Source organism: Styela clava, chromosome 11 (assembly GCF_964204865.1).
Source record: "Styela clava chromosome 11, kaStyClav1.hap1.2, whole genome shotgun sequence".
Lineage (NCBI taxonomy): Eukaryota > Metazoa > Chordata > Ascidiacea > Stolidobranchia > Styelidae > Styela > Styela clava.
Window position 1 is genome coordinate 7,326,532 of NC_135260.1, and position 22,634 is coordinate 7,349,165.

A 22,634-nucleotide genomic window follows, 5' to 3' on the forward strand; every position below is an offset into this window, starting at 1 on the left:
GGAGTATTCGGTCCTTAGATGAATTGAAAAGTTGGATTTATCGCTCAGTTACGACATCACATTCACGTTCAACAAAAATGATCAAAATTGTATTGAAACTAATTTTAGAAACACCCATACTCAAGAACCTAGGAACCTAGCGCTTTTGAAAATAAAATTAATGCAGCAGAAATCATTTGGTTTATTTGACTTGTGTAGTCTCATATTCGGAAAGAACATGGACGTCTTTCTACTTAATACTTTATACTGTGTCTGCGTTTATGCAGTTACTGACCTTAAAATTATTTAAATTCTTTATACATTATAGGTGCTTATTGTTAATAAGCAATGGCATTCACAATATAACAAATTGAAAGAAGATTACAATGCTAAATTGGAAAGTTACGAAACAGAAAATGCGGAATTGAAGGAGCAAATTACAGGGAAACAAGCTGAGAATGCAAAAAGAAAACGAGATATTGATTTACTTTTACGGGAAGCTAAAAAAGAAATTGAAGTTTTACAAGTGAGTCATTATTGGAAATTATCGTAAACACATTACACGGGTAACTAACTTATTCGAGCGACATCTGTACATTTCTAAATTCTAATTGCTTTACAGAAAAGCCTAAAACTCGAAATTAGATTCAGGTCAATTTTCATAGTTTTCCACCGAAAGCGGAAGAATTTTCTGCATGTTTTTGAAATAATAACATTTATTAATAATTTTTCAAATTATAATTTATTTAGTAAGGTTACTATAGTCTTCCATTTTAACTTGGAGTCAGGAATGTTGCAGCGAAAGATTTTATAAGCCACAAAGTTTCCATACCCTGTAGCTATTTTTAACGAAGATAATAAATATACTGAAATCTTTTCATTTAGCATGCTCAGCAAGAAATTTACAAGGAAAACTTTAAATTTGATATTTTAATTTGTTTTTCCTTCCTTTTTGGTCGTAGAAAAACGATTCGATTTTGTGATAAGAATTGTATAACGGCGGCAAACCATAATCCCAAATCGATTATATAGTGATAAACCATGCTTTACATATGTGCCATCCTCGAGAATTGCGCGGGCCAACCAATTTTGATGTGCCTTCCTTAGTGGCATTTAAAAGCAATTTTTTCACTTTTTTTTGAGGTTATAATATACTTTTTATTTGTTTTTAATATTATTTCTTTCGTTCTCTTTTAGCGTCAAAATAGGGAACTCGCTAAAAATTACGCCCTCGAGCATGGAAAGACTCAAAGATTGAACGAAAAAATTCAAAAAATTAAGTCTGATTTAAGTGGCGTGCAAGCGGAGAATCAAAGACTGAATCAAGCCCTTAATGCTGCTTATAGGTGATTATTTCTGTGTTGTTTAGTATTTTTGAGCTAAAGTGATTTCTCCTGCAAAGTTTTAAATTTATACAAATTATAGTGAAGGGAATTACCACGATGCAGAATAAGTATTCAATAAATGTTGTCCTATATACAAAAACAGAAACTTGTTCAGGGCTTTGCTCGGAGCAAAACAGTAAAACCACATAAAAAATTCATTATTATGTAATCCTAATCAGAGGTTCCAATTTCACGCAACTACCATCATTTAATAATATTGCTTATTGCAATTATATTCTTAGTTCTGTTATTTCGGTTTTTACCTCCTATTTTTTTCCAATTCTTACATAAACGAAAAATATTTCAGTATCCGACAAAATCGACAATTATCCGGTTTGTCATTGTACGATGAAAACCATTCTTCAGATCCGACAACTACAGTATCTCAAACCGGAGAAAATACTCAAAGTAAGATAATTTGTCAGATTATTCAATACGATATACTATAGTATATAATGAATATATAGAGCCGTATGCTTGTTAAAAAAATTGATGCCTGATAAATTGTCTCATCAAATGACAAAATTGCGCTTTTTTAATGGGAGACAAATTTTAGTCTGTCTGAATTTTTTCTATTGATCAGTTATAGCTTTAAATTTACCGCAATAAAATTTTGAAAAATCATCCATCATTATATTCTTTCCGAGAACTTTTTGACTGCAGTTTGATGAATGATGGGAGTTTTTGGTGTAATGTCCCGATATGATTAATTTTTTATGTTTATTCTTCTGAATTTTATCCAAGCTTTGTTAGTAATTGCGGTTTACACTTACGTGTTTGTAAATTCAATATACCTGATTAGTAAAAATTGTGCCTTGAATATTGCTTATTGTTTTTATTCAGGTAAGCCTTTCGGTCATTTAGAAGTTCCGTGTAACTATGAAGAAAGTTCTGTTGGTGCTCGTGTTGCCCAGCAAATGACAGTGGCAATTCCTACAACAGCCGAACTCGAAGATTTGAAAACACAAACTGAAGTTTTGCAGCAACAAGTAAGTTGTATTATAAAATTATTAATTTTCACTTCTCTCGTTTTTTATTAAAATCTCTCATTTTTTTCTCTCGCCTTTTTTCCAGGTTAAGATTTATCGAGAAGATTTTGAAACCGAGAGAAGAGATCGAGAGAAAAGTCAGGCAGAAAAAGATCGTCTCTCGGAAGAGATGGCCAGGATGAGAGATGAAATGAGAGCCCTCAACCAACAAGTACGCGCCTACGAGCAAGATTTTCGGCAGGAAAGGAGGGAGAAGCAAAGGCTGCAACGCCAACTTAGTCAAGTAAGTCAAATTCTTGGTATATCATTTTCGCGTTAGATAATGCCTCAATTAATCTAACTCGTTGAAGGTGTTTATTGACCGTTTAGCGCTAACCATGTGAATATTTTGTGGGTGAATAATTTCATATTTCATTAATATTCTCCTACAAAACTGTATCTAAAACAACTAAAATTTGTTATTGATTTCTATCATATAAATATAATTTTTCAGATACAAGTGCATGCTGCTGGTAGGACAAGTAATGGTCCTGGTAATTTCTATTACGATATGGATGTGCCTGATGTGTTACATGGCAATGATGCATTCCAAAGAGCGGGAAGAAGGCATTCGTCTCCTCAGAGAGATCGACACAGGTACAAAATATTTATAAAAACTTGAAAATATGTTGACATTGTATCGGTCGGTATGGTGGTAATTGATATAACTTTAGATTTCGCTCTACTTGGTGTATTTTTCGATAAAGCAGTGATTAACCTTAACATATAGATAATATTTGAAAGTCGTTGGTAACATGAAATTCATCTTACCCGGTAACATTACCAATCATAGCCTTTCACTTCTTTTGTTATATGACTTCTTCCTAGAAACATCAGTTTTATTCCTAATACTCCTTCATTTTGACAGGTATACGCAAGAAAGAAATGGCGATTTACTCATTCAAACTGCAACAACGAATCCTCCGCGAAGATACGCAGAACGTACAAGAAGTAATCCACCACCTCCATATACGCATGATACTGCTAGAGTTCACAGGAGATCGACGGTTGCCACAACGGTACGAATGTGCTACAGATTTCAATTAGTTGGTACTTCAGAGCTTTGCTAGAAATTATTCTATTAGAATAAATTAAAAGTTAGCAATCAACTTCGATCCAGAATAATGTAAATTTTAAATCCTTTGTATCCATACTTTTTTGGTGAAAAAATAATTTAAACTTATCTTTCTGTAGAATCGAAGAATACATGACGGGTTTTTGGAGCCAGTGCGACATTATGACGCAGAAACTGACGTTGTATACCCGCCAGACAATATCATGAATCAATTTTAGGCGGACGATTCGATTCTCCGATTGACGATAAGAAATCGGAGATCGTGCGAGAAGATGAAGAATAAAAAACAACAACCGCAAGGTGGCGGCATGTTATACTCGAGTGGGCGACTTGAATATATATGATCAGCGACGAAGTTATAAAAATAAACACAATAGACACGCACACGCGTACCAAGTGCAATGACAGAGTACGTTACGTACCAGACTGTCGTCATTATGTATGTATTTATAATATGACGTGACAATGTTTACACGAACTTAATCAGACGTCATAAACTTTCGCATTACCTCAGTTTATTATCGCGAGATAGGTAGCATAATATAAAGAATCGCAACTTTTTATTTCCATTTTTAATATTTTTTTGTCTCATTATTTTCTTCTTTTTATATTCTGTTGCAGCGCTAACTAGTATGGCCCTATTTTGAAGCGGTTAAAGGGAAAATATATTTCTTTCAAGTTGAAGCGGTTTGCGAGCTAATTCATGGATTTTATGTGTTATACCCGTCTGCATGTTTCCGTTCGAGTCATTGAGATATTTCTTTTCACTTCAAAATCGCAATGACAATTTAATAACAAAAAATACATAGAAAGAACAACAGTGATTACAATTTACTAAATGTTCGATGCAAAACGCACCGATAATAGATATTCACAGCAAATGCTCTACCAGTATCTGATTATAAAATGTTATGTACAACATATCGTCTTTCCTCAAATACCTTGTTATTAACAGTAATTTTACTAGCTTTTTTCAATGAATAAAACATACCTATTTACAATGTAAGAAACTTCAGTTTACCAACTTTCTTGGAAGATATATTTTCAAATGGTATTGACAACAACCAGTCTCTCATTAATATGTCTTAGACCGTTTCAGCAAAAATACTCATGTAATATATAGCTAGTCGCATAAAAAAATTTTCTCTTCACAAAATACGATAAATTGTAACCTCATTTCATCACGTTCGGGATTGCTTTAACTGTTTTATCGTCTTTTTCTCGTTATTTACTTATACGATCATCGACTTCTTCTTGAACAGATTGAAATCGAAAGCTAAATTATTTCTATTTCTATAGGAAAGATCTTTCCGTCTTTACTATATTTACCCCTATATTGATGATGATTTAATAAATAACTTCAGCCTCGGCTGGAAACATACATCTGTGTCTCTATGCGATATTGAACCCAATGAGATGGGTATTTGGATGCATTGATAAACGAATGGGTGTCACCAATTATCACAGTGTGAACTATTTAGAGAGCATTCGATCAGTATCGCCATCAATAGAATAGTGTGTAGAAGTCTTTACGTAGTTACGTAGTGATGTGGAGGTAACTAATTTTGTTTGCCTACTTTACATCAAGTTGTGTAAAGGGACTGAAACCTATGGGCAGGGTGTATTCACTTGGCTATCACAGACAGTTCCCGAACTCGTAATAGAACTAAAATAAGAAAAATCGGAATGGAATTAGGGCCTTTCCCAAACCTGGTACACAGACTACGGGAGAACCCGTTTTGGAGACGATATAGCATTCCACAGATCGCGGTTCCAGTTTGCCTGAGACTATCTGCAGCGTAATGCGTCTGCAAAAGGGCTGTCTCTTCACCAAACCGCATAGTCGAAATGGAATCCAAGTTCATGACAGCTACATGTTATGATTCCATTGCAATACGGTATCAAACTTCCAAACAATTTCGATTATGTCATTCTTCGCGTCAACCTTCGTTATGTAGGTTGCGAGTTCATAGACGTAGAGTGTTTACCACGTCGACATTTTTTAATATCAATAAGCAATATTCAAATTAGCTTGCGTATTATGATTGATATATTTGACGTGTTGCGTGCTTGTATATGTCACGCACTCGCATGAATTGGAATACGTGCATTATTGTGTTATGTCTCAAATTATTCTTATTGTAGAGCGAGTGGGCTACTTCATTGCGCGATATGTCAGTTCATATTTGCGTCTGTAAACTGCCTTCTTCTGGATTACAAATAGAGTTTACATTTGCGCCTTCTTATGAAGTGTTGTGCCACACTTGGCAATATTTTTTAACACGATTGTAATTGCAAATTTTGCTGAACAATGAACGGATGAACAAAGCGAGACTCGAAATTGTAGCACTGTAGCCATATTTCTGAATTTCTAATAATTGTATAAGTGTAAAATCGCGAGCAAACATGGGGGAATTTCAGTTGTATCACAATAGCCTGCTGTTAGGTTTCACTCGATTATGAAGTTGTGAATCTTCCTGCAAACATGACCAAATACAGTAGTCACAAAATAAAGAAGACCAAGCTCCCAAATTTTTAGATTATTTTTGGCATTACATTGTTTTCATCTGTATTCAAGTCAGCGTTAATTCGAAAGTTTCCAGTGCACGTTATTCGGATTCCTTTGACATGTATCCCACGCCCATATACGCAGAATACTATTCTGGTAGTTTCTATAACGACAATGCATAACACATTACTACAAACGAATGATTCGACGTCCTCTGCAAAGCGATTCAGTTTCGCAGCGCAACTATTCCGCTTGCGTAATGGTGATTTACGTATGGTGTACAGAGTGACGCACGCCATGGAATATCTGACCCCGGGCTATATGGTGCATTCATTCATTGGCAATTACGCCGCATCCACCATATTATTTCCGTGATTAATGACATTGTGTCAAACGTATAAAAATGTCACATAAGGGGTGTTTTTTCCGTATTTCTATGTAATTTAAGCTGCAATGCGAAAATAAATATACGTAAAATAATTCAATTTTATTGTATTGGGTTTGTACACATGCGTCTTGCTAAACTGACTTTTTTGAGCAAAAATCTAACAATTTATCGCTTTATTCATATTGCCATACTTGGGTCAATAAAAAGGATGCCTTTACGTTGTTTTCAGTCTAAAATTAGCTTTTTGGATCTAATTAAACCATATGTCAGTCCAGGTACACAAACATTACTACTCAAAGCATGGATATTTACTAAACGATATTATGTAATTGCCGTCATAAATTATTCCCCGTGGGTACGATTTAAAAAACTTTCATCATCGGGCTGTTGATTTCGTCCCAAAGGAATAGCAGTTGTCATCATAAAAACTGCACACACCCAAGTTGAAATATCGCTGACAACCACCTTACAAATGGGATGGTATTATTGACGACGTCATTTTAAGGCGTTATTGATTTAGATTGCTATCGACATTTTTATATATTCATCGGTTTCATGTGCGGAAGCGCTGCCTACATCGCTACAACGGTACTTTTTGTCAAGTAACGCTAATAGATTTACGAAATTGAGACCTATGATATAAAAATGCCCCACGGATTGATATCTTTAAATCTTGATGACCAAAGTGGCGATATCTTTCGTGGAAGTTTCCGAATTTAGTGCAATTTACGCTGATTTCGATCGTCTTGAATTGCGGAATTTTCGTTAGCCTGAGGCGCGTAGTCCACAATCACCTTGTGCGTCTATCTTTAAACCGCGGTCGATTGAAAAGAACCGAATCTAATTATGTCTCGATAACCACCGACCGCAAGGAAATGAACAATTTTGTTGGCGCGATGTAACAAAAATGTTAACCTCTTGAGGCATTCAACGCTGAGTCAGTTTTAATTTGGACGCTGAAAATTTTCTTACATAATACTTGCGACGTTACCGTGATGAGTACGGCGATAAAATAATAAAATCAGAATTCAAACTTCAAATTAGCCCATCGAAGCGAGAAAATAATATTTTTAGAGCCGCTTCATGAAATTAAAATTGTTATTTCACTCACAAACACGCTGAATTTGTGGAACGCAGAACTATTTTTTACTGAAATATTTAAAAAACGATGAATAGATATTTTCGATAAGGATATTCGACAGCAATATAGACAGCCGGTTCGAGTTATAGCGTATCTATTTACATTCCAGTTGAGTATATTTCGACTTTGGCCGGTAATTCTGAGTAATTCTTGCCATATGATTTCACCATAAACCCTAATTTTTTATAAATACAGTTGAACGCAACCGTTAGTTTTAATTTTAGCTGGCATGTCCAAAACAATGACATGATTAGGAACGTCATGCGGGAAAATCGATGTCGTCAATACATTGATAACGGCAGAACTTCACGCATTTACAACCTAAATTGTAATGAAATTGCATATAGATCCCTTATGTAACGTTCTGTCTCTCAAAGTCACGCCATACATGACTATTGAACGGGGACTATTTCTTTCAATACTGGCACGCTACTGCATGGTGACATTCTAATACAGGAAAAACATGGATACAGAAATGGCATCGCAATATATTAATTTATTCTTTTTATATGTCAAATATAAAATATGTCGGAAATTTATCCAAATGACAACATAGAACTGGCTATTGGTGGAAAGTTACAAATTCTAAAATAAAGAAAAAAAATGACTCGAAAATGACATTTCCGTGCATAGATATCATGACGTCACTAAAACACGTGGAAAATTTCCCCAATTAAAACTTAAAAGTCAAAATAATGTATTACAATAACTATATCCCCAGCCAGACATGGCACTTGATAAAATTGTAATAGTATAAGTACAATCTTATCCCGACCATGCTTGTCCGGAGATATAAAACACAAACGGAGCCGGAGCAAATAAGAAAATTGTCAAACACGTTCAAAAATTTTCACACTAGAAAAACGTTCATTTATACATAGAACGATTAAAAAAACGTAAATTGAGCAGCACCGAATAATATGATTGCCTCAAAATTCCATCAATTTAATTTAACAAAACTGGAATAGTAATAAATAAGAAAGAATCGCATAAAACGTGTCATATTACAAGTACAGGGGAAAATAACCTAAATCATTATTCCAATTAGCAAAAACGAACAAAATATGTTGATTTTTCGACATTTGTAGTGATTTTTCTCTCTGGTCATACCCATGGTTACCTGTTTATTATTGATTGCCCCGTTTATCTGCTCATAAACAAACGAATATAGCAACTTGACTGAGAAAATAGCAAAATCAAAGCTCTCGCCTCATAGGTGTGATCAATGCTTAATCACGAGGGACCGAAATTCGAGGAGGAATAGCAGAACTAGCAATGTCTTTTTTAGGAAAATACAATTGCACAAATTTGCAACAGGCATAAATAAGCAAGCAAAAATTAGTTCTAAAATATCCAGCATGCAAATTAATTAAACAAAATATCAAATTTGTTTTGTCCTACATATAAAATAGCTCTTTTTATATATACTTCCTCAAAATAAATTGTCATAATTTTGCTACATTGGGGAATTAATTGTTATCACACACTCATAATAATAACACTAGTTATTTGAAGTCTTAGTTACAGTGATACTAAAAATAAAATATTTGTCTACACAGGAGATATCGAGGTTTAAAAGTAAATATATGTTAAAACATTCACATGGGAACACAGAAAAAATCTGGGTAGGAACAAATATAGTTTTTTTTTTCGATAGCGACTGTGACCAGATTTTCACCGTGTATCTAGCAAGATTTCTTCAATGATTCAAATAATCGAAATCTTCACAAGTTAAAAATTGTTCTTTAATTGCGTGTTGTTTTTGTTTTGTTAGTGCTCCTTTCAACTTTGCGACTTCTTTTTGTAACCGTTTTGCTTCCATTACTGACCGCACTCGATCACGTCTTTCTAGAGTGAAATCGTCCTTATATATTTTTACCTGAAAAAAAACAAAAATCAATTAATAAAATTACAGAAAATAATGAATGAACGCAGCAATAACTACGGATTGGAAACTCAAATTTTGTGAAATACTGTATATTAGTTTATATTTTAAAACTTTTTTTTTTATTTTAATAAAATATTATAATGAAATATTTGCCAACCTGTTGGGTTAGTAGGGAGACTTTCGATCGCAAACTTTCCAAGATGTGAGAATCGCTGTGTGCTCTCGGATGAATACAAGATAATTCTAAATCTCCTTCCGATTTACGAGACATTACAGATTCCTGGTGACTTCGTCTGTTTTCAACAACTTCATTTAAACTCTCGCTTTCAGAAATATCTTTTGGTAAAGTGTGACCTCGGATGTCGTCGGCACTGGCGCTTCGAAAAGCCCGTACGTGTTGTGATTTCAATTCAGCAGCATATTGTGCCCACATCTGATTTGCTTCTCTCAACTGGAAAAAAATTATAAATCATTTTTAAAAATATTAATTATTCGAACAATGAAATTACAATTTTTAAGTTCTTTTAAATTGTATCATTTTGAATAGGATTGAATATTTTCCGCAACAAAAATCTTTCTTGAATTATGTACAATTTTAGCTTTTCCCGATTGATATATATTTTTTTTAATTTTACAATAAATATTAATTACTGTTAATTGTATATGACTTCATAACCATAACCTACCTCTGATCGTTCTTTTTCTAATTTATCGACTCTGTTTTCTAAACGGGCGATTGTTTCTCTTGCTAGTCGTAATTCTTCAAAAACATCCATGTTCGTTTCGTTTGATGACGGAGCAACTCTAGCGTTACAAGCATCAGAAGATGTGAACGATGAGGGGTAACTTTTCGAAGAATGTTGTGAGGTATCCTGTCAAATGAGGAAAAAAAATATAAATCTTCGAGTTTTCGATTAATAATTAGCTACAATTGGTGGAACGGAAAATATTAACTTCGCTATGCTAACGACAGCTGTGTACGTTTTATTTTGTATTCTAATTTCCCCTAAATTTATTTGTAATCTTAACTTATTTCCGTGTGACTCTGAATAGCACGCAACGTAAATAAAGTGCCAAAACCCGCAAGTGGAAGCGTAGTTCCAGGTCCATATTGCATTTTAAACATCTATTTCTATTTATATACGTGTGGCTTTAACTTACCGTTGTTTCTGAGGCATCTCTGCGAGGAATTTCCGAGCATGACAGTTTCCTTTTATCTGACGCGGGAAGTCGTATTTTTTGTGACTGGGCTTTCCGACATCGAGAGGTAGTTTGTGCGTTGTGTTGACGTCTTGACGCCGCTATTGCTCTTTGTAATTCCAGTTGTGATTCTGCAAGATTGATACTTGTTATCGATGCCTCGTAACTTTCAACTGGAATTTTTTCCGACACTTTTTTGTTCTGCAATAAAAACATGAATATTTATAAAAATACATAGAAATGAAACAAAAATAACCACTAATTCACCGCATTTAAAATAGAAAAGTACATACCTGATTGTGGTCAAGTTCATTGATAGCTAGACATCTTTCTTCAAGACTTTCTTGTTTTTCGGTTGTATATTCCATAGTAGTATCGTCTGAGTGTAAATCCGAATATACGTCTAATAATGTCATGTGCGCTTTAGGTATGCTAGATCAGTTTAACGCTACTCAAGAGACTTGTTTTGTGAGACTATTTCCAAAATCATGCGCTTATATATGTCAACGGTCTGGCGCGGGATTTTTCTTTATTATTCATATCACGCACGCAGAAATTCCCGGTATGCCTTTTTTCTTATTGTTTCTCTCGTTTTTAAATATCGACAGGACGACGCGTTTCTCTTCACGGCATTTACGCAAACGCTTGGGTAACCTTTGGTCGAGCAATATTTGCGTGATCTTAATTAAAATGGGTAAGCTCGCAATCATTAAATTTTTTGTATTTTTTTTTGCGTAATTTGCCATTGCAACATGAATTTACCGTGATTGAGACATTTATTGTTTATCATTCGAGTAAATATTTAAAACAAAATTCAAGTAACTTAATATTTTCTGACGATATGCAATAATATGATCGTACGTGAAATACAGTAAATTGGTTACTCCCGAAGTATGTGAACCAAGATGGCGGGCACCGGAACGTGGTATGTGTACCAGGTTAGGGTTAGGCCATAATTTACGGTATAAATACTACGGGAGGCAGATAGCTAGCCCCCGAACTCGTAATAGAACTAAAATAAGGAAAATTAGAATGAAATTATGGCCTAATCTTAACCTGGTACACATACTACGTTCCGGCGTTTGCCATCTTGGTTCACATACTTCGGGAGTATCGTAAATTGTACTACATCAATAAATAAATGCCACTAGTAAGAACCATTCGTGCTTTAGTATGTACTAAGATTATCTTTTCACTGGTATATTACACCCATTTAATAAACTGTATAGGCCAAAAAATCGCTTTGGTCAGATTAAGAATTTATGTTATGAAAACCGCCATTAGTTTATTTTTAGCGCAATTTTAAATGATTTCAATAAAATTATACTTTATAAAAACTAAAAAAAAAATGGAAAAGTTATAATTCATCAATATAATCTTATTCGAGGAATCATTTATATATAAAAACCTAAAACATATTTGAAAACAAAATAATGCAAAAATTATACATTCAAGTTGGTGCATCAATTAAAGTCGAATAAATATCAGAATAGTAGAATGGAGGTGATATAGCATAATGTATAAAACTTTAGCTATTTTCAAATATTTACTGATTTTGTACATTTGCAGCATCATTTTGAATAGAAAGCTTGGGTTCAGGCGTCACAGATCCGATCTTATTCTGTCCAAACCATGTTTACAACTTTATTCTGTGTTAGTCGACTCGCGGTGTCGTAGCGCTTATTTTGATCATTCCAGCAATACTACATGAATGATGATGAAATAAATTTATCTTGGATAAATTACATAACGTTCGTAAAAAGTTTTTGATTAATTAATCAATGTGTTATAGATTAATGATTTGATCATTGAAAATGACATTGCTGATAAAAATAATCGATGTATTGAATGTGGTACTTTCTTAAACATATAAGGATATTTTATTCAATTTCTATATTTATTTCAAATAGGAAAAGTTCGTGAAATGCATTTTATGTTCACGACACGACTCAATACAAATTACTGAAACATATTCTAATGAAAGCCTGTAAAGCCTTTCAAGTTTAAAAAAGAACTTCATTTACAAATTTTGGCAGCTAAATATAAAAGTTTGTTTGTCTGTTTGTAATAGCTCAGGGCCTGCTTTGCAGGTTACCCCTGTTATGTAAATCCTTTTGTCCCCTGTTATGTATTACCTTCATCGAAAGCACAAACGCCGTGATCGAAACTAATTGTGATCAAAAGTGAGAATAAAATTTCAAAAAATTTCTGATTCCCCTGTTCCTAGGAAAGTTATGTAACGGCTGTATTGGTTTTTTTCTGTACGGCGATACAATTGCTACTAATTTACCCGCGTGTTTCCCCGTAAGTGAAACCATCCACATAAAGCGAATGAAATCAATATTGGTATATCAAAGTATTGTAGTCATGAGTACACGAACAAATTCAATGTAGCCTACTCAATAGGTAGCGTTTTGTATTGACATCTTTTCATAGAATGTACTGAGGAGTTGAGGTGTCGTATTATAATCAGTCCATGTGATATCAAGCCGATAGTTTCATACCGAAAGACGTAACAGTTAACAATAATTTGTCAGAATATGCTAATAAAAATTTATAAACGTGAAAGGGGTATGAACAAACAAGAATACCTTTGTATGTAAATGTTTTTCCCAATTTCGAATTCGACTTACTAGTATTGTGTTGTGTAAATACTTGTAAAGCCATTATTGAACAAATGAAATACAAAGAAAATAATATATTTCAAATTTTGTTTTATCAGTTGAGCGTCGTTAAATCAGAAATCGAAACTTGGAAATATTAGTCAGCAATTCCCATTTTCGCCGATTCTTAGGAACGAAACTATGGGAACTTCTGTTCTGACCATAATTGTTTTGTCTCATTCTGTCTGTGGGGATTTATACAATTTTACCCTTATATTTCCCCAAACCATTTCGATACTTTCACACAAAAAACGCAGTTAATTAAGCCGCAAATATTATTCAACTACAATGTGCAAAAATCTTTTTGAAATGTTCTCAATTCATAGTTCGTAAAATTTTCCGATTTCATTATATCGTGGTGAAACAGAGACAAAAAATTTATCTACGAACATTGGTTACCTCGTTGAACAAACACACTTTTAAATTTAGAAGTAGGGGGGGGGGGGGGGGGGGATAATTAAAAACAAAACATACTGCTTCATTATGCTCCTGGTTTTGATTGTCTAAAAAGGAATTGATTTTGAAACAAAAATTTTTTTAAACTATTTGACTGATTTCATTTGAATATTTTACATAAACTACGGAACAGTTTTGCTTGTAAAATTACCCAAATATTCAACGCTGCTGTTGTTTTGAAGTTTCCTGATTTACATAGGCAAACAAAATTAAATTTACCCAGGATTAGACCGACTCAATCAGTGTTTGTTCTCCACAAAGCAAGATCCATAGCTTAAAGGTAGTGGTTTAGAAATATGCAAATATTCGTAACTGATATCCGAGGAAGTCGTACGTCCGACTTCAGTTTAAAATGAGGCTGGTATCTAAAGAACAAAATAATTCATTATCATGATTTATCATTTTTATAAGAACGATACACGTCGCCTAAAATTTTATCAATGCTAGGTAATTGACTGAGCCCACTATCATACTGACCCACTGACCGCCTTGGAGTAACTCTTCAATAACTGTGAGATGTAACATAAAACGCGTAGTAATGTATTACCAATTTATCAAGAATTTATCAAAACAACTTGGTGCTAAATTGACAGAACCTCCTCTATGGCTCAGGAAGCCAATTGAGGGATATGGATGAATAAATGTTATTCAATGCATCGCAAATATTTGTTGTTGTTGTGTTGTTATGTTGAAATTACTCTAATTCAAGTAATCAGTAAGATTAGAAAAAAAGATGCGCTTTCTGGCTTTGCCACCTACATACATCAGCAGAGCATTTAAAAGGCATTTACTAAGCTCTCTGATTTTTGAATGAATATTCATGTCATGTCGCTTTCATATTCTGAATCTTTCACAAAATGAGTAACATTTCTTGTGCTATATAAGATATGTATGAGATTCTAATAAAACATTATTATTTGGAGTGTATTGTACCTAATTTTTTCCAAATACAAATTTAGAAAAAATTAAACGATTCCCATCTATTGCTATTTTCTATAACATTGCATATATCGAAATTTCCCCGTGAATGTATTAAATTCACTGATTGCGAAATCATTCATTCTATAATTTTGTAAAAGGAATCAATGAACCGCGAGCGTTTTTCGTTTATGAATGAAATTCCTACGATATGAAACCGTGTATCATATTCCCTATGGGCAATGTGATAGATCCTATTTCAGTTTCGTATTTGGGGACATTTCGAAAATGAGATCTATTTATCGGTTTATATAGTCTTCTTCTGCCTAATTATTTTAATCGAATGATATGTATTCCTTATTATTGAAATCTAACATAAAAGTTTTCTCATAAACAAATAAAAAACATATTTACCGGTATCAAACCCGACGTCGACAAACATATGATGTTTGACCATGTCGATATAATGCCGGGGATAACATATATGGTAATGTGTGATAAAACGTTTTCTAACTGTTAAATAAAACCAATGGGAGGAGACATTTTTTCAAGTTCTGAAAACTCTGTTGGTTTAATATATAGTTCAAAACGCTGGGTGAACTGAATTTTCTCGGAAGATGGTTTTACTTGATAACCTATAAACACACTTCTGTTAAATGACAAATAAAGTATGACAATTTTAAAAATTCCCTTTCTCGATGCTGTTTGTTTGTCATCCTGCGCAAGTCGCATAGTTGTTATTTGGTATGAGTCGACGTTAAGTAAATACAGTATGTTGGATTATACGATATATATCTTCAAACCTGGTCGCAAATAAAGTCAATTAAGTAGTCACAAATAGCCTATTCACCACGGCCTGCATGGGTGCTTTTTCGTATCGACTAATCATTCCCAATATATTTAATCGTATGATGGTGATTCATGCATGAAACTCTTTGTACCAGGCCCGCGTGGCACCAAAAATTCCAGAATGTGGGCGCGTTGTCTTGGTGCACGTCTTCGTCTGAATATACTATAATTTAAACAATAATTATTTGGCAATTATAAGGTGGTTTCCCTGGAACAATATTTGGTTACTTAGATTAGACGATTCTTTCCCAAAAGCCTGTTCATTCACAAAAACGTAAAACAAAATGCCCCCTACTCACAATTTAACTGATTGACCAAAGTCCTAAAACAAAACGATTTGAGGTCATGAAGAGTGAAATGACCGTGAGTTTAGTCATTCAATCCCACGCAAGACGCCGCCACTCGGAAGATATGAGTCACGCATCTGACGCACCGGACGAATCTACTCTGACGCTCAGGAAATCAGCAGGACGTAGACAATGCAACGGAAGCATTTCATTCGAAGTTTATTTTATTTCTTAATCCGGCAACTGCAAACGCAAAAATGCCATAATTAGTCTCGAATCCCCAACACTGGAAAGCAGAATCCCTTTTCTACAATGTAAACGTGCCGGTCATTAAGCATTAATAACTTTGGATATCCGTGAAAAAGGGAATTTGATTTCACCAAGGAAATCAGTTTCTGCTAATCCTTATTCGAAACCAAAACGTTCCCTTTTCACTCTCAATTTTTGTGAAATTATTAGTGTATGCTAATAATTTTAAGTAAAATAACCAGAATTTTCACGGCCGCAAGGGTTCGTTCGTTCTATTTTTTGTGTGACATGTCAAGTAATAATAGTAAAGTAATAGTTTTTTGAAATGTAGAGAAATGACCCAACACGACAATTACTTACTTTGTCGCGACTCCATTACAAGAACCTTCCTGTTATGTCTTTGGTACACTGACCGCTCAGCAAGGTAGTTCAAATAATAATAATCAGAAAATTTGGTTGTTAAGTAATAAAAGTCTTGCACGCAAATACGGTTGATTGGGATTAAAAAACGTTTCTTTAATTGCATACTGTCGAAAAAGAAGGTATGAGTGAGAGTTTATTGCATATTCACATAGAATCAAATTTTTGTGAATAAACCAATCTATCAACGACATGACGATTAAATCAAGTTGCTTCGCTATCACTCAGTAAGTCGAGATACAATATAATCCTAAATCCAAGAGAAAAAATACAATTTTAAAAGCAATCCATGCGTTTAAATCAGCTATATAATTTTACTAGATTTTTTACCCCCAAAAAAACTTCCATAATCTGAATTTGACCCAAAAGCTTAAGATTACCACTCGAAATAGTGAGCACTTCACTTCATATCAATAACGCTATATTTAATAAAAAAAATTAACCTACATTTGAATTCAATAGAAATAGTTAATGATGTAATATAATGTTTATTTACAATAATTTATATCTGGAAAATTAGGCTTAAAATTTGAACTGGTTTACAGAACCAAAAGTTCAAAAATTTATAGTTCATTTTCAGGACTTATCAAATATGTAAATTTTTGGCAATTATTGTTAGTTATAAAATAAATAGGCGGCCATAAAACTCCCGCCTGGAGAACGGTAACTTCCAGCGTAAATTTTTAATAACTTTTGGAATATGAACGCAATTGTCATCCATTTGCTGGACGAACTATTCATTATTCAGTAACTGCAAACATGGGCTGTATATAGTCATAGAATTTTTTTTTTATTTTTGCATATGTTAATGCTTATAATGAAAATTTTTATGAAAATTTGTGAATCATTTCTCTAATATTTCCAGCTTTCAGGTCAGTTTAAAATTGTATGAATACCTAAACAATAATAACAGAATCAATTTTCTTTTCAAAATACCAGCGGAAACTGACTCGTCCAGTAAGGTCGTTTCTACCTGTGAAATCTGAAAAGTTGACCGGATTCAATTCATCCTGTTTCTTATTTTGAACTTTATTGAAATACAGTTGCGTTTTCTCTATAATTGGTTTGAATTGGCTTACAGAACCAGAAGTTCAAAAATTTATAGTTCATTTTCAGGACTTATCACATATGTAAATTTTTGGCAATTATTGTTAGTTATAGAATGAATGGGCGGCCATAAAACTCCCGCCTGGAGAACGGTAACTTCCAGCGTAAATTTTTAATAACTTTTGGAATATGAACGCAATTTTCATCCATATGCTGGACGATTTATTATTCAGTAACTGCAAACATGAGCTGTATATAGTCATAGAATTTTTTTTTATTTTTGCATATGCTAATGCTTATAATGAAAATTTTTATGAAAATTTGTGAATCATTTCTCTAATATTTCCAGCTTTCAGGTCAGTTTAAAACTGTATTGTCTTAGGCGCATGAATACCTAAACAATAATTACAGAATTAATTTTCTTTTCAAATTACCAGCTGAAACTGACTCGTCCAATAAGGTCGTTTCCACCTGTGAAATCTGAAAAGTTGACCGGATTCAATTCATCCTGTTTCTTATTTTGAACTTTATTGGAATACAGTTGCGGTTTTCTCTATAATTCAAACTCAACTCACATCAAGAAAAATTTTCAACCCGGTTCAAATTTTGATATGGCGTAATATTTGTCAGTGACGTAATGCGCGTTTTTTTTAAAAACGAGGAAAAATTTTGTGACGACGGAAGGTATAAAACTTACTCCTGATATGTCTCACATTAAATTAGCAATTTTACCTACTTCGTACTATTTCAGTACAAAGTATCCAACTTTATATTCAAACGACTTTGGCAAATACCTGGCAAACAGATGAAAAAGTTTCATTCTTATTCAGCCCATGCCTAATCATCATAAAAAACATTTTCATAAAATTTAGGTAAAACGCACATCACGATGCATTTTACCTCACATTAATTTTTCCACCAATAAACCACGAAATAATATCATCAAATCATTCAAAGCGAGCCTTCTAAATATAACCTTACATTGATAGATAGGTTCACATCTCACAAAAAAAAATTTGATTAAACTTTTATTATTAATCAAATCGAAATTGGTTTTGATTAATAATAGGAATGATAAATTTTCCATTCATTATATGTTTTCATTATTTCATTCTATAATAACACACAGCGTATATAAAATACTCATAAAAAGTTTTTTGATATCAAAAAATATAAAATGGATATTCCGAAACATCAAATTGAAAACATCAAACACCTAATCATATTTGAACATAATTATTTTTCAAATGCTGATGTTGATGCTTCTTACCCTATACTAATTTAGTTCAAACAATGAAATTCAAAACATAAAAAGCGGATTCAAAATTGAAATATTAAATAACGGTTTGAATATGAATTTTTATCAAATGCTAATTTAGTTTAAAGAATGAAATTCAAAATATGAAAAATAGATTTATATTAAAAATATAAACAAAGATTGATACAGAATATTTGTATCATTTCTATTGCAAAAATACAGACCCTATATGATTACTCTATAAAGGCTTTAAAACGAATAGCTTGTATACCCTTGTTTGAAGTGGAGACGCGAAAATTCTGTGTAAAAAAATTACAGCATTGATGAAGTTTCTTATTTAATAATCATTAAAAACATTTCTATATTGTGAACAAGATTTTTTATTCTAATCCAATTTTATTACCGAATAAGGCTATGGGGGACTTTTGTCAGTTAGCAATTTAGGTGAGCGGTTCAAAAATTTCGACAACTTATAATGCACATGTGGTTGAAGAATGATTCAGATGACATTGAAAGATGTCTGTGTATTATCAATTTTTATGAAAACTTAGTGCAACTAATTTACAGAGTGTAAACACATCATAGATTTCTATATTTATCGCTTCTGTATCCTATATCAAATGTTATCAAAAACTATTTTACATATCACACCATTTGGTTCGTTATGATTGCAGTTATTGCAGTTTGGTTAGTCAAAGTCGACTCCAACAAACAAAACTTGAAAAGCCTAAAATATAATATATTTACTTGTTTTAAACATTATTATTGACATAAATTTAGCAGTTGCAGACTAGTCCTTTGAGGGTGTAAATGAGATTTCAACCATGATGTAATTGCCATTACTGTGATATAAGGGTATAAAGGGAATAAATCAAATTTTACGAAGATGCATTTTTTCGATCTGGAACTTCTGAAGTAAATTAGGTCCAACCGAGTTCACTCTTTTGAGTCATTATGAACAACTAAAATTCCTTTTACCAGTAATTTCTTTTTTGGGGATGTCTTCTCGTGATATACATCACAGTTTTCTTTAAGTATGATTTATTTTTAACTAGCATATGTCGTAGCTGAACGTAGCCGTGCTGGTGTGCTTTATGTCTTGCCCATTCTTGGTTAAGCATAAATATGGCCCTTCCCCAGGTCACATGTAGCCATGCAGAATGCATCATAAATTCATATGTTCCTATACCAGATGCAAAAGAAAAAATCCCAGCGGTATCACAATTGCGCATTTATGAAAATGCTTCACAAATTTTCCCGTCATGAATGTATTCATATATTATTCATAAATATTATTCCTTTTTTATTGAATAACAGTTACTACATTCAGCACAAAAATTTTTAAGAAATTCCATTGAAGTCGTAAACAATCTTATTTGGAAGATTTATTTTTGTTGTGATGCAACATTCGTACGAATCCGAAACTAAAGTGCAACCAACTTCAACACAAAATTTTTTGATGCATTTGTCACAGTTCGGACTATCTGTCCAATAGTGAGAGTCTATTTATAGATTACATATTGTTTTTGGCAGTTTGTCCTTTACATACAATTTTTGAATATTTTCACCACTCTGTGTGACCGCTGTTATCTTTTCCCTTCTGGTGATATCTATTGTGTTGTGGAAAATATGCAAAATACCTAGCAAAGCTGTAACTCAGACAACTATCGGCCATTTTATATTGAAACACAATTTCAAACGATCGTTTGGGTAAACATGTTGGCATTGATAAGTTGAAGACATTGGTCTTAAAATCTCAAACAACTCAAGTACTCAAAAATGATACAAAGTACTAGAGTACGGAGGACTAGGAAAATTCCGATTACCGCAAACACCAGTAACTAGTAATATGTGGAAGTCTGTCCAGAACCTTTCTCGGAGCGGTGGCGGGAAATCACCTACGAAGGTCTTTGATATTGTAAAATTACACTGAAACAGCTGAAACAGAATAATATTATGACGTGTAAGTTGATTAGAACTCAATTGTTATTCTGTTTGTTGTTTACTTCAATCGAACGTCTGATGTCAGATAGATAAAAAATTTCCCTATACTGAAAAACAACATTAAAATCATGGCAATCATCACGAATCAAAGAGCTTTTGAGTTTTTAAATTTAGGCGTGACCTATCAGCAAGAATTTATTGGAATGTGTTTTTGTGTCGAATACTGATAATATGCAAAATAGCACGTACCGATCATTGAGGCAATTTGTGTGAGTAATTGGGGATTATGAATTACAAATTGGAGTAAATATTGTTACTGCTTTTTGTGTTGATATTGGATACGATTTCCAAATTCACGTCGGAATATATTTTGTGATGAATTCTACAGTCATAACAAAATATATATTGTGTAAAACATGAATCACCCATATTAAGTTACCGCCATAATACTTATTTTCAAACTTTGCTTGGAACATTCACGGACGGTTCTATCGCAATCGCCAGTTTTTGCCCCTGTAACATCCATTAGTATATTATTATACATATATACTATCCGCTTAGAACAAGTCATAAAACAATTTTTTTACGCGAAATGGGAGGTAGGACATGTATATTGTGCTGCCATATTTGACATTATATTTGATTTGTATTACACGCCGCTGTAACCACTCCGACCAACACTGCAATTCCATTTACCAATCTAACTTGTCCGATGAAGATCGTATTCCCCCTTATTGGAAATATGTTATTTATCTCAATTTCAGTTCAACCACAGACGTAGTAAATTATGCATGATGACGTATATGAGTTTCGTCTCACTGTGGTTTCCCAACCGGAAAGTTTTCAACGATTCAAGCGACAACAAGTCAAAACGTACGCTTAGCTATATTTTATGAAAGAAAATGAACGCAATATGGAAAAGATAACACTTTGACGTAAGCGTAAAAAAATCAAAAGTTTTCATTGTTCACGCTTTCGCGTTTTTGTTATGAAGCATAATTAATAAATAATACAAAATACAGTTTCGCTCGATTTTCGCTCAAAGTAATTTTTCCCACAACCACGACACAAAGATTACCGATTGCAGTGGTCTTGCCAAGTATGGCTAGCACTAGCTTGGAATTGAGGTAGTTTATTTTGCCTCCATGTACGCACTTTTCTGTACTTTTGCTTTAATCAAATTTGTTCGTAACCAAAGACGAAAAGAGTGTTCATATAAAAGAGTTGTAAAATATCAGACTAAGAAAACATAAAACGTTTTCCACCGACTGTATTTGCCGTTTTTTGGTCACAGTGTATTCAATTATTATGTAAAATTTTAACATCACCAATGGTGGTAAATTTACTGAGCTTAGCCTCAGCCCAGTAAAAAATCCCGTCACGACTTACTCAGAGTTGCAGACTTATATGGAATTATAATGAATAAAATGACGGGTAATTTTTTTGAATTGCTGTCTCAACGTTATTGTTATTGGGCAAACGGCGCCTTAAAATTTGAAGAATCAGACCATAAAAACTATTTTCGCGTCAATGCGAAAATCTGAATCACGCCGGGAGTTTTGAGTGACAAACCGTCTGGAAATTTCTTGTTTATAAAGAAAGAACAAAATGGATGATTTCTTTCCTAAAAATGCATTAAATTGAATGAAGATGCATGCATGCGTGTGAATTTCAGACCCCTAGTATGTTTCAGAAAGGGCGAATATGTTAATCTCTGTTTTGCTTGCATATTTGGAAATAAAACTAAATGTGTGTTTGGCAAGAATTTCTCGTATCGGCCTTTTTAGTTTCTATTTGTAGCGGGGTTTAAAAGTTCACCAAATTTGTTTAATTTCACGAGTTTTTATTTCTAGACAATGAATCGACAAAGCTTCAGATCTTTGAATAAAAAATTTTCGAAGGTGGTGGCCTTGCTAATGCTTAAAGTTAAAACCATTTGCACTATTGCTC

General features: G+C 33.3%; 2 protein-coding genes across 2 annotated transcripts in view; one reads left to right on the top strand and one right to left on the bottom strand.

Moving 5' to 3' along the window:
* Positions 1 to 4,848, top strand: part of LOC120347313 (uncharacterized) — a 38,058-nt gene extending 33,210 nt beyond the window's left edge. The window contains exons 9-16 of the mRNA XM_039417227.2: positions 308 to 505; positions 1,177 to 1,325; positions 1,672 to 1,772; positions 2,208 to 2,353; positions 2,439 to 2,636; positions 2,847 to 2,989; positions 3,261 to 3,411; positions 3,587 to 4,848. Of these exons, the coding sequence (XP_039273161.2) occupies positions 308 to 505; positions 1,177 to 1,325; positions 1,672 to 1,772; positions 2,208 to 2,353; positions 2,439 to 2,636; positions 2,847 to 2,989; positions 3,261 to 3,411; positions 3,587 to 3,685 (1,185 nt within the window). The 3' untranslated portion in view covers positions 3,686 to 4,848. The remainder of the gene's footprint in view (positions 1 to 307; positions 506 to 1,176; positions 1,326 to 1,671; positions 1,773 to 2,207; positions 2,354 to 2,438; positions 2,637 to 2,846; positions 2,990 to 3,260; positions 3,412 to 3,586) is intronic.
* Positions 4,849 to 7,981: 3,133 nt separating this feature from the next.
* On the bottom strand, positions 7,982 to 11,070 carry LOC120347345 (uncharacterized). The gene is made up of 5 exons (XM_039417273.2): positions 10,887 to 11,070; positions 10,555 to 10,794; positions 10,080 to 10,265; positions 9,551 to 9,844; positions 7,982 to 9,384 (listed from the first exon to the last, which is right to left on the bottom strand). The coding sequence occupies exons 1-5, from the start codon at positions 11,007 to 11,009 to the stop codon at positions 9,205 to 9,207; spliced, it is 1,023 nt and encodes a 340-aa protein (XP_039273207.2). The 5' UTR covers positions 11,010 to 11,070; the 3' UTR covers positions 7,982 to 9,204.
* Positions 11,071 to 22,634: the final 11,564 nt, after the last annotated feature.

Bases quoted from the DNA above. Each gene is read 5' to 3' on its own strand.
- LOC120347345 (XM_039417273.2), bottom strand. From the start codon at position 11,009: ATGACATTATTAGACGTATATTCGGATTTACACTCAGACGATACTACT. The intron at 10,795-10,886 runs GTATGTACTTTT...TTTTTATTGCAG, and splicing joins ATGAACTTGACCACAATCAG to AACAAAAAAGTGTCGGAAAA. The intron at 9,845-10,079 runs GTAGGTTATGGT...ATTTTTTTCCAG, and splicing joins TAGAAAAAGAACGATCAGAG to TTGAGAGAAGCAAATCAGAT.